This window comes from Caretta caretta, chromosome 11 (assembly GCF_965140235.1).
Source record: "Caretta caretta isolate rCarCar2 chromosome 11, rCarCar1.hap1, whole genome shotgun sequence".
Classification (NCBI taxonomy): Eukaryota; Metazoa; Chordata; order Testudines; family Cheloniidae; genus Caretta; species Caretta caretta.
Window position 1 is genome coordinate 74,401,116 of NC_134216.1, and position 13,211 is coordinate 74,414,326.

The 13,211-nt window shown below is 41.1% G+C and overlaps 1 protein-coding gene across 12 annotated transcripts in view; it reads left to right on the forward strand.

Annotated features, from left to right (window-relative positions):
- The window catches only part of HDAC4 (histone deacetylase 4), a 475,906-nt gene that overhangs the window by 443,130 nt on the left and 19,565 nt on the right, over nt 1-13,211 (forward strand). For all 12 annotated transcript variants that reach the window (XM_048870012.2, XM_075118165.1, XM_075118166.1 and 9 more), the window contains 2 exons: nt 6,318-6,436; nt 10,263-10,396. In XM_048870012.2, coding sequence (XP_048725969.1) covers nt 6,318-6,436; nt 10,263-10,396 — 253 coding nt within the window. The remainder of the gene's footprint in view (nt 1-6,317; nt 6,437-10,262; nt 10,397-13,211) is intronic.

Consider the following 13,211-nt stretch of genomic DNA (forward strand, 5'->3'; position numbering starts at 1 on the left):
ATTTTAAATTTTATGAGCTCTGTGTACTTACTTCTTAGCTAAATTCCGAAGCCTATTTGGCATAATAAATTACTGTAGAGATGAATACTGCTATAAATGGAGGGCATGATTTCCAGGGAGAGTTTAGCAGCAGGTATAGATGATGTTTTGTTATAGGATGCCAACAGTAGGGGAAATGTTTCTAAATAAAATAAAATGATATGCATCATTTTGCAGCAGGCATCAATAGCCCTAAAGATTTTAGCATTGTTCACCAGTTAGAAAATGTAAGTGTTCTTTTCAGTGAATTGTACAATATTATACATTGTGCTTTAATTTATGAGGTGAGTGCTAATAGGTTAAAAAAGTTGCAGAAGTAGATAGATTAAATCAATTAAAGAAATTATCAAAATTTCAAATTAAACAATAGTGAAATCATTAATTAAAGATTTACTACAGTGAATTTTAACTGCTGCATAACTGTTCAGCTTATTTGTGATTGTTTTAAGATTAATTGAAAAGGTTTAAGAAAGAAAAGTGTTGCTTAAAAAGTGTAATTAGTGCTTGTAATTTATATAATCCACAACATTTGAAAAAAAAATACTTAAGGTTCTAAGCAATCTGGGTTGCAATCCTCTAGGTTCTTCTGACAATCCCAGCGACCACCACACACACAGAGCCCATTCCATATAAAACTGCTGGTTTTATTCCCCTACCTTTCTGTCTATGGCCTTTGCAAAATGCACCTGTCATCACAGTATCAAGGAATCACTTCTGATTTCTCCAGCATTTTCTTTTGGGGTTCATGCTCAATCTTAGACAAAAGAGTATTTTCCCCCATGTACTTAATTTCCCGAAAAGAGCAAGTATGTTGGGTGCATCTGACAAAATGTTGTCAACAAGTAAAGCATTAGAAATGCAGCTCAGTTGCTCTGTTGCTTTTGTTCAAACCTTAAAAAAGGTTCACAGACAAAACTTTAGCCTAAGGAATTTTTTTGAGAGCATTATTGGGGAGTTAAAATAAGAGGTTAGAATGCAATGGGTGTTTAAACAGAGGGTAGCTGGGACCAAGCCTCACAGGAAGGGTAGACAGACTCACAATTTCTAAAAACAGCAGTGTGGACACTGCAGCTTGGGCAGTGGCTCAGGTTCCCCCTGGGTCCGAGCTCACCTGGCTAGCCAAGTCCCACCAGAGCTACAACATCCACACTGCTATTCTTTCGCACTCCAGCTCGATTCCCGTTAGCATGAGTCTGTCTACCTGGGCTGAGAGGCTCTCTCCCAGCTGCAGTGTAGACATACCCATAGAGTACACTTAGTACAGTCCAAAATCATGTGGATGGTGCCATAGGCCCCAATCCTGCAGTCAGATCAATGTGGATGGAGACCTGTGCCCTTGCTGGGACATGCTGGCATATGCTTGCTTAGATCCAGTTGTAGCACCAGAGCAATATTTTAGACCTCTTGTTTGTCACGCCAGTCACGTCTGGTTTGTGAACTTTTGGAGCAGAGATTCTGTCTTCCAAATGTGTTTATCCAGCAGGTAGTGCAATGGGGCTCAATCCTGTTGGAGTCTTGGGGCACTACTGTAATGAAGGGAGTAATGCATTTAAAAACAGCTGACCTAAGGCTTGGGCTAGAGTTTTGGACCTGAGACATGAAGCAAGGAAAGGATTCAAGTCTGGATTCCAGTGCACTAAAATCTCATGCGCTGGATTCATAGAATTTTGCACAGGTTTGAGCAGGCATTGTTAGCTTAGGGTTCTCTGATTATTTCATAGATTCATAGATACTAAGGTCAGAAGGGACCATTATGATCATCTAGTCTGACCTCCTGCACAACGCAGGCCACAGAATTTCACCCACCCACTCCAGCGAAAAACCTCTCACCTATGTCTGAGCTATTGAAGTCCTCAAATCGTGGTTTAAAGACTTCAAGGAGCAGAGAATCCTCCAGCAAGTGACCCGTGCCCCATGCTACAGAGGAAGGTGAAAAACCTCCAGGGCCTCTTCCAATCTGCCCTGTAGGAAAATTCCTTCCCGACCGCAAATATGGCGATCAGCTAAACCCTGAGCATATGGGCAAGATTCACCAGCCAGATACTACAGAAAATGCTTTCCTGGGTAACTCAGATCCCACCCCATCTAACATCCCATCACAGGCCATTTGGCCTATTTACCATGAATATTTAATTACCAAAACCATGTTATCCCATCATACCATCTCCTCCATAAACTTATCGAGTTTAATCTTAAAGCCAGATAGATCTTTTGCCCCCACTGCTTCCCTTGGAAGGCTGTTCCAAAACTTCACTCCTTTGATGGTGAGAAACCTTCGTCTAATTTCAAGTCTAAACTTCCTGGTGGCCAGTTTATATCCATTTGTTCTTGTGTCCACATTAGTACTGAGTTTAAATAATTCCTCTCCCTCTCCAGTATTTATCCCTCTGACATATTTATAGAGAGCAATCATATCTCCCCTCAACCTTCTTTTGGTTAGGCTAAACAAACCAAGCTCCTTGAGTCTCCTTTCCTAAGACAAGTTTTCCATTCCTTGGATCATCCTATTTAAATCATCTTGGGCTTTTTGCATGAGATTTCAGCTGCATCTGAGTGGGAAATCTACCCACTCTAAATTTTGCATCAGCCTAGAACCAAAATTGGAGTGGGAGGGAGGCTTAGATCCTAGGATTTGCATCCGAACCCTGCCTTCAGATTTGACAGGTAGTTCAAACTCATAGTTGTGTTTCTGGCCCAATTCTAATTACACTGATTGCCCTGGCCAGGTCATCTGCAGCTCAAATTTCTCAGGCTTTTGAGGGCTTAATCATCATCTGAAATGTTATTTCAAATATTGAGCAACGCTAATTACATTTTAAAACACTTACATATATGCAGTAGTAGCATTAAAAATCTTACATTTGCCAACCATTACAATACTGTTACAAGAAATCTCCTTTTTTAAATAAAGGGAGAAACTGGGGATCTCAGATACCTGTGCGTGATTGGCAAATACTGACTTTTTAAGGGTAACCACAGTGCGTCCTCTTTTCGATGTGTTCGAATAAGTTTCACGTTCTTAATTTTCAACAAACTCTTAGCAGTTCATATGGGTGTATGTATTTTTCTTGCCACTAGAGGGTATCTTTTAACTTCTGTCCGGTCTGCATGTGATTGCTGAATGCCACTGTTGATGTGAGTAAGTTGTGTGTATTGCTCACCTGATATTAGCTGCTATTTCATATTACTCCAGTATGCTAATATTTGGAAATCAACAGGATGGAGTATTCAGTGATGCATAAAAAAGAAAATAATTGTCAATCATTGGTCATATCAACTGTTTATATTGGCTTGTTCAAAACTATAATATTACACAATTCAAAGTTGATTTTGGTTTTCACTTTAATTGGAGTTGGGGTGATACCACACAGCAGGAACAGATACTAGCAACTCTCAAAATATAATAACCTAGTTCTGAAAAAATCTGATGAGTTTAGCAGTTTTCCTTTGGCTAGAAACTAAATAGCTCAGCAGTACTTCAAAGCATAGAAAAAAAACTTAGCCACATGCACTTGCTTCGAAACTGCTGCTTAAGTTCTTTGTGAATGAGGTGGTTTTTACTTAGAATGTCTGTGGGTTTCAGTAAAAAGATTTTCTTGGCTTTAAAGTCATAAGCAAAAAGTCCTACTAAGGCTTTATTAAATAATAATGTGTGTGGAGGAAAAGTTTACACGGCAATAAATACATTGGGGAAAAAAATAAAATCTGGTCTTTCTGGAGTTATGACCGCCGTTAAAAGCCCTCTGCAGTACAGCAAACTGCAATCGCTTAAATTAGAACTTTGACCCACAACCACTGCAAAAAAAATTGTTTTTTCTGACAGAGTAAGGAGGGTGAAGTAGTTTCTTCTATATGTCTTTATAACAGTGCTGATGGACCACCAGTAATAAATGTAGGAGCTCCTTAGATTACCGTGGCAGTCTTATGTGAGGAAATGAAACCAAAAGACTTTTGTCAGACCACACACTACTCAGTTTTTTTCTTTCACCATTCTGAAACTTTTTATCTTTCCCTGTGCAAGAATGTCACATGTTGTTCACCTTTAGTGACCAAACCAGGGAGAGGAGGTTGGCCGATGGAGACTCCTGTGACTGTGGGGCCTATTTCCGATCCTCCGTCCGTTCACGCATCTGGGCAGAGTTCCTCTGGGCGGTGTCCACTGACTCCTCGCCTTCGAGGAGCAGTGGGCACTGTCCAGGGTTCTCTGCTCGGTGTCCCCGTCAGGCTCCCTTTGTTTGACCCTTTGACCGCACTCCTGTTCCTGTTATTCTATTAGGTGTCCCCCGAAATCACTTGGCTTCCAGGTCCTGTGGATCCCCCCATCAGGCTGGGGCGGACGGGACCCTTCTGCCCGCCCACTTCCTGGATCCCAGTAGGACCATCCCCAGTTTTAGCTGGTATACATTGGGATTCCCTTTGACATGGCAGATATTATTTAAAGACCTATGAAAATTGGCATTAGACATCAGTTCATTGTGCTAGCTTGCAGTATATACTGCTAATACAGTAATATCTTAAAAAGCTTTAAGGAAACCAATATAAGTGCATATATATGATCACCGGTCCCTTTGTGTGCATATTTTGAAGAGAGGGTTAACATTTATTTTACACAAAATGTAAAATCACATGCTTGGCTATTAAGGGTTTTCCTAATTAGAAGAGAGAGTTAGAAACTGGAAATAGAGTACTGCCATCTCCAGTTTAATTGACATAAGACTTCAGAAAGGTGGAATTTCATTACCCAGTTTCCCCTAGTCATTCCAGGAGTGTCCTGGATTCTTTAATAATCATAGTAATCGTTACATCTCGTCAGAAAACCAGGAGCAGGCACTGGAAAATCCTATTTTATAGGGAATGTAGGTTTTATGTATCCTATCCATCCTTTTATGTATCCTTCCTACCATTCATGTCACTTACCAGTGACGCTGTGGATGAGTGCAATCACTCGAGACAGTTTTGTGAGTGTGTGTGTCTGTTTGTCTGCTCATTTACTGTACACCGAATACAAAGTGAGTGTACTATCGAACTGTACCATTTACGAAGGCATTCATCCAAGAATACTTTCTGGAAGCTTTCCTAGTCACAGGATTTTGTGGGTCTGTAACATTTTTATTGAGGCAGCTTTGGTTCTCTGTTTTAAAACTTTAAATGGGATATTTTCAGTTCTGCAATGCCTTTAATAGTGAGCTTGGCATAAATTGCAATTTTTTATTCCCTATTCAGCAGCTCATTTTGCCTAGTTTGCATCATGACATCTGAATTTTTTTTTCAATCTAGAGTATATTTTGAGTAGGAACTAAGGTTGGGTAGTTTTTTAGGGGGCAGGAAAAAAGATAAACCAATATGATGATACCTTTCTACGGAATACAACACTGAGATTAGTGTGTGTCGACACCTACTTGCACATAAAATATTTTCCATATTCCATTTTAGTTTTATTTCTTGTTCCTCTCTGACATTGTACCACCTTAAAATGGATTGAGTTGCTTTGTGTCTGTATATAAAAGTAGGTAAAAGACATATTTTTTTTTTAATTTCAGCAATATTAAAGCTTCCTTTTGGTCTATCCATGTATTAGCCACTTTACTCTATTACTAGTTGAGTGGCGAGTTCCATAAAGGGAAAAATTGACATTGTGGTTTTCCTCCATCCCAGCCACACACAGCTCTGCACTCGATAGTCCTTGTTGCATGCCAGCCTTTAATTATGGTTAATGAAGCTGTAGGATGGAAAAAATAAGTGCCTTTGCAAATACTGGAGAAGCATCATTGCTGTATCTAGGGAGACAAATGCCACGTAGTGAGGTTATTAAATTATGGCTTTTTCAGTTCGTTTCTGCCAGCTTACCCTATCCTTTCCCCTTCTGTCCCTCTCCACGTTTCTAACTTCACCTCCAGTACACAAAGAACAAAAGATTTGAGATGACCAAACAAAGAGTCAGTCACGCCTGGAAATCTAAACTTTATTGCATGGTGGGCTATTTCCGTATTTGGATTGTTATACTATTAGTGGTTGAAATAATCAACCCCACTGAATAAGCAACATTACAAACAAGCTTTGACTTTAAAATAGAACTGCATGATATAACATACCAGTGTGCTCTGTTAACCAGTTCCTAGTGTTCTCATCGTGTGAGAAGAGAAAAGGGGATGTGACCTTAGCCAACTTCAAAAATAGTGCAATTTATAATCGTTTGCTCAAGGTGATCTCAATGTTCCTCAGTTCATTGAAGAGCCAGACAAAGTAATCAGTCTGCCATTGTTACATTTTTGTTGCAGAACGGTAGTAATGCCAATTGCCAATGAATTTGCCCCAGATGTTGTGCTGGTGTCATCTGGTTTTGATGCAGTGGAAGGCCATCCTACACCTCTTGGAGGATATAATCTATCAGCAAAATGTAAGTTGCAGCTTTTCAAGGGGGCAGATCCTAAACTGGTGTAAACTGTCATTGCCCCATTAACTTCAGTGGAGCTATTATAGTTTACACCGGGGTTCTGTCCCTTGGTCTTTAAATGTAAACATTTTCAGAAATCTGTTTGTACCTTTGTTATTTACTTGTGTAGTATTTGTTTCAGACCACCTAAAAAAATAACATGAAAAATTCTTCTTCTGTTCGTCTGTTGGTGCATCTAATTCTTATAAAACACCATTCATACTCTATTCTAAATATAGAAAAAGATACATGCTAAATAACAATATGTGTTACGTTTCGTTCATGCAGAAATAAAGAAAAGCAAAATGTCAAAAGTAAGGAGAGAGTGTTTAGCTGTCCATTCTTTCCTCCCAGACTTGTAAACAATTTAGATTGATGATTTTACTCTGCCTTGTCAAAAGGTTATATAATTCAGATCTCATTCTTTTTCCTTTGGATCCACAACGTGCATTGCACAGATGCATTCCCCAGTTATGCTGGTGTAAATCTGGACTCTTTCTATGTAATTCAGCAGAAAACAGGATTTGACTCACAGTCTCTAAAAATCAGAAGGAATTTTTAGGGTTTTGATGTCTGTCTGTTAGAAAGGTGATTATCTAAGATACATCCTTAAAAGTCCTTTTAAAAACTTTTAAAAGGAAGTAGAAATCATGACTTTAATAAAAAGATTTAAATGAAATAGGAGAGCTGTAAAAGACAAGTTATTTAAAGGTATCCACAAACACTTTGTAAATGGTGATACCTTGTTTGCCTTTTTGTGGAATTTCTCTAATTTTATACTGCTCTCGTAATATGTAAAATTGAACTAAGGGGGATTATTATATAGTTGGTTCAGTCAGTGGGTTTTGTCCCAAGGCTGTTAATTAATACGTTACAGTACAAATACATACAATAGAATACATACAATATTGTTGCTGCAGAGGTGCTTGTGATACTTAGTAAAACAGAAAATAGAGAAGTCTGAAGGACGAGGTGATGCACTGAGTTTTTTTCAGATTCTGAATCTGTCATTTAATCCTTGCGGGGTTTTTTTTAAAGTAGAATTAAATATACTGTGTGTCAAATGATCAAAGCCCAGGTGCCCCAGAGATTTTTATAGCGTGTTGTATATGTGAAGAACCTGATATTGAGCATTAGATGTCAGATAGAATCATAGAATATCAGGGTCGGAAGGGACCTCAGGAGATCATATAGTCCAACCCCCTGCTCAAAGCAGGACCAATACCCAACTAAATCATCCCAGCCAGGGCTTTGTCAAGCCTGACCTTGAAAACCTCTAAGGAAGGAGATTCCACCACCTCCCTAGGTAACGCATTCCAGTGCTTCACCACCCTCTTGGTGAAAAAGTTTTTCCTAACATCCAACCTAAACCTCCCCCACTGCAACTTGAGACCATTACTCCTTGTTCTGTCATCTGCTACCTCTGAGAACAGTCTAGATCCATCCTCTTTGGAACCCCCCTTCAGGTAGTTGAAAGCAGCTATCAAATCCCCCCTCATTCTTCTCTTCTGCAGTTCCCTCAGCCTCTCCTCATAAGTAATGTTCTCCAGCCCTCTAATTATTTTTGTTGCCCTCTGCTGGATTCTTTCCAATTTTTCCACATCCTTCTTGTAGTGTGAGGCCCAAAACTGGACACAGTACTTCAGATGAGGCCTCACCAATGTCAAATAGAGGAGAATGATCACGTCCCTCTATCTGCTGGCAATGCCCCTACTTATACAGGCCAAAATGCTGTTAGCCTTCATGGCAACAAGGGCACACTGTTGACTCATATCCAGCTTCTCGTCCACTGTAACCCCTAAGTCCTTGTCTGCAGAACTGCTGCCTAGCCATTCGGTCCCTAGTCTGTAGCAGTGCATGGGATTCTTCTGTCCTAAGTGCAGGACTCTGCACTTGTCCTTGTTGAACCTCATCAGATTTCTTTTGGTCCAATCCTCTAATTTGTCTAGGTCCCTCTGTATCCTATCCCTACCCTCCAGCGTATTTACCACTCCTTCCAGTTTAGTGTCATCTGCAAACTTGCAAGGGTATAGTCCACGCCATCCTCCAGATCGGTAATGAAGATATTGAACAAAACCAGCCCCAGGACCGACTCTTGGGGCACTCCACTGGATACCGGCTGAGAACTAGACATGGAGCCATTGATCACTACCCGTTGAGCCCGATGCTCTCGCCAGCTTTCTATCCATCTTATAGTCCATTCATCCAGCCCATACTTTTTAACTTGCTGGCAAGGATACTGTGGGAGACCATGTCAAAAGCTTTGCTAAAGTCAAGGAATAACACATCCACTGCTTTCTCCGCATCCACAGAGCCAGTTATCTCGTCATAGAAGACAATTAGGTTAGTCAGGCATGACTTGCCATTGATGAATCCATGTTGACTGTTCCTGATCACTTTCTTCTCCTCTAAGTGCTTCACAATTGATTCCTTGAGGACTTGCTCCATGATTTTTCCAGGGACTGAGGTGAGGCCTGTATTTCCCCGGATCCTCCTCCTTCCCTTTTTTAAAGATGGGCACTACGTTAGACTTTTTCCAGTCATCTGGGACCTCCCCTGATCGCCATGAGTTTTCAAACATCATGGCCAATAGCTCTGCAATCATATCCACCAACTCCTTTAGCACCGTCGGATGCAGCGCATCCAGTCCCATGGAGTTGTGCTCGTCCAGCTTTTCTAAATAGTCCTGAACCACTTCTTTCTCCACAGAGGGCTGGTCACCTCCTCCCACGCTGTACTGCCCAGTGCAGTAGTCTGAGAGCTGACCTTGTTCGTGAAGACAGAGACAAAAAAACATTGAGTACATTCGCTTTTTCCGCATCCTCTGTCACTAAGTTGCCTCCCTCATTCAGTAAGGGGCCCACACTTTCCTTGACTTTCTTCTTGTTGCTAACATACCTGAAGAAACCCTTCTCGTTACTCTTAACATCTCTTTCTAGCTGCAACTCCAGGTGTGATTTGGCCCTCCTGATTTCACTCCTGCACTCCTGAGCAATATTTTTATATTCCTCGGTCATTTGTCCAATCTTCCCCTTCTTGTAAGCTTCTTTTTTGTGTTTAAGATCCGCAAGTGTTTCACTGATAAGCCAAGCTGGTCACCTGCCATATTTACTATTCTTTCTGCACATCAGGATGGTTTGTTCCTGCACCCTTGAAAAGGATTCTTTAAAATACAGCCAGTTCTCCTGGACTCCTTTCCACCTCATCTCCCAGGGGATCCTGCCCATCAGTTCCTGTGGAACAATATAATCCATTTTTTTTCCACAAATAGAAGCACAAGCCACAGGTGGTTGTTTCTTTTTTCCTCTGTCTCCTGTACGGCATTAATTCTGGAGAGCATATCGTATATAATATAACATAAAGCTCAAATAAGGTACAAGTGACCTCCTTCTAGTCTCTTTCCTTCCTTCCCAGTGTGATTATTTGCTACTCTAATAATTCAAAGCATTAAAACACAATGGGGCAAATTCAGACCTCAGTTACGTAGGTGTAAATCTGAAGTAACTCCAGTGGAGTTTATGGAGGTACTCCAGATTTTCACCCGTGTGAGATCAGAATCTGTCCCATAATGCATACATGTAATCGGATCCAAAGGGGAGCCACAGCTGAAATTCTGAAACAAATGTATTAAAATAAAACCTGGCTTATATTATGTGTTTAGTCCTCCCAGATCCCTGTGGTTTTTTTAATATGATGTAATTCCTTTTATAATTCTTTGATCCTTTGCCAGGAGTCTGATTCCTCTGTCAACCTTTGCCCTTTTATTGCATTTCCTGTTTCCCTGTTACAGGCTTTGGGTACCTGACGAAGCAGCTGATGGGATTGGCCGGAGGTCGAATTGTTCTGGCCCTCGAAGGAGGTCATGACCTGACAGCCATTTGTGATGCGTCTGAGGCATGTGTTTCTGCTTTGCTGGGAAACGAGGTATACAAAAAACTAAAGGCACTGTGAATGGCTGTATGTTGACAAATTTAAGATGCTACAAGTTCAACAACTATATTGCAAAACTGAAAATTATCCAAGTGCATTTTGCCAGCATTGATTAGTGGGTTCCTAAACTTCTGAAACTTTGATTGGTCTTCGTTTTTAGTCCTTCCTTTAAAGGAACAGTATTAGTGTAGAGAACAGTTGCGTTTTTTAAAAAGCATACCTTGCCACTCTTATAACAAATTACGCAATAAGAATTGAATGAATTTTAAAAGCAAAATTTGTTTTTGCCACTTGTTTGTATTTTGCATTTTCCTCATCTTGGACAAGGACAACAAATTTGTCATCCAAATAAATGTGTGTCTGTGGCCATCCTCCAACCCCTTTCCTCCTCATTGCTGTCCTTACCCAGTGCAGTCAGTATAGTGTCCTTTGTGCTGTTTGTTTCAGTATTTCGTTCAGTTTTATTTTTTGCTGCCCTCAGTTTTTCAGTGTGCTGCAGATTTCTCTATTGAAAGTGCCTACCTGTACTGTGAAAGTTGTCAGCGGAAGGCTGGAGGGTTTGATAGCTGGATTAGGGACCATTTAAGCTGTTGGGCCCCATGGAAGTGTGAAAAGCAGGTCTAGTTCTTGACATCCAGGAAACAGTTGAACCTTTTGGTATGGGGAAGCCACTTTCCTTTCTGTTGTGGGCAGGGGTGGTAAGCATATGGAAGGAAGGAATTGAATTCTTCATTCCCCACCCCTGCACCCTTTGATGGCAACCTTATTGCCCCCTGCCACTGCATCCAGCAACAAGAAATAGGTACATTATAGTGGGCTGGTTCTACCAAAATTATCAGCAATGAACTAGTTAACATTAGAATTATCATTAGGCTTCATAGTCAACACCTGATAAAGCTTAGATTCAAATGCACAATTATGCAGCAAATCTAAACAAGAACTAATTGTGCAGCCAACATAATCCCATACTGCACAGGTAAATCATCTACTCTGTTACCTGACAGGTTTGTACCTGTGGCATATACTAAAGCTGCCCAGGGTCAGTTTTAAGTTGTATTTTGGGAATTAGCTATAGGCTTTATGAACAACTTGATTTCACCCAACTTTTCTGGTGTATTCATCCCCTTTTGAACGCCCACATGCCTCATGGTATACTAAATGCCTTTCCAATGTGTGGCCAGACTCCAAATGGCATGCACAGGACGGTACTACGCCACTTTTCCATTTAAGAAAATTGGGCTTAATGCTGCAAAGCACAAGTCAGGTCAGACTGGAATAGGAAGTATCCACTATTACCTCAGAAGATGTCATTGTAGCAAAAGCTCTCAAGAGCCTTTCAAAACATAAATGTTGAAGATGAGTGAAGAAAAGCAATGTCACTTCTATTCGTTGCCTGTATCATACACAGCTGAGACTTGCAGCAGCATGTGAAAGTGATTAGATATATTTTCAAACTGGAGCTATGCTATTAAAGTGGGATATCATCACAGATTGAATCAGTGTGCTGTGTGAATTATTTTGGGCTGTCTTTTCGATTAAAGGATCACCATGCATACTTTGCAGTGTATTTAAACACAAAGATCTATTTGTCATTCTGCATGGGATATGCATGGATAACTCCCATGCAGGGCTTGGCAGATCTACTCACCCATGCTCAATACAACTGCAAACTGATCAAATGAAGGCCCCTAGTTCAGTGAGTCCTCAGACATCCAGACAGATATGTAATGAATTCAAGCAAATCTTGAAAGGCCCGGACATCCCGTAGAGGAGAAAAGGAAGCAATCAAGACAGTCTCGTGGGATAATATAGAGAGGAGCACCTCTGAAGGCCATTTCCTCGCCTTCCCCAGAGAGCAAGTCTGACTGCCCATCAGATGAAGGAGGATGAGGAGTTCTTCAGGAGTCTTTGCGTTCCTTGGAGGAAGAGAGTTTGTTCTCTTGTCACCCCTCCTTGCTGAAGAGACTACGGAGGCAACAGGTGGAGGACTATAGGGTTAAAAGCCTCCAGGTGCACAGCCATACAGAGGAAAACCAGAGTAATCTTTCGGTTCTAGAGCTGTCTAAGTTGAGAACCATGACTTCAAAGCTGACATTGAACCATAAACAAGTCATAAAGCTCCTTGATGTGGAGCTGCAATATAATGACAAGGAACCTGCTTTTTTCTCGTCCAAGAAGTCACCAGTGCTGGGTTTGATTCTGCATAGAAGCGTGGGCAACCTATAGCTGATAAATGACTGCTCCAGCCAACTCCATAGCTGTGGATTCCAAAACATTAAGGGCATTTCTGCCGGGAGAAAGATGATTCTGGAGAAGATCTTACTAATAAATCCAGTGGACCCTGGTGAGAATAGTCAGGATATCATAATGCCTGTTCCGAATTCTCTGACTTCCCCTCTACCAGAGCCTTCAAAGGCTGTTGATTCCTTGAGCTTTGGCTTGGCAGATTTGTCACATGCCCCAATGGGGGTGACTGAGCCAACCAGTCTCTATCCAAGGAGCTCTGTCCTTCTTTTGGCCCCCAGTAACTTGGGAACCAGCGACACTGGCATACCACCCAGTTCAGTGGTATGATGCTTGTCAGAGCCCCTCGTTTTCTTGTACTACAGACTCTCAGACCCCTCATCATCAGAGGCGATTTCCTTGGCTTCATCCAAACCTTGGATCAAAACTGCTCTTCTGCAGCCTCCCACCTTTGCAGAACACACAGTTTAACGCTCTGAACAAGCATTATTCCCCAGTGATAAACTTGGTTGGAATCATCTTTCATAACACACACCTTTTTGAGTTTAAGTGCTCCAAAGATTTT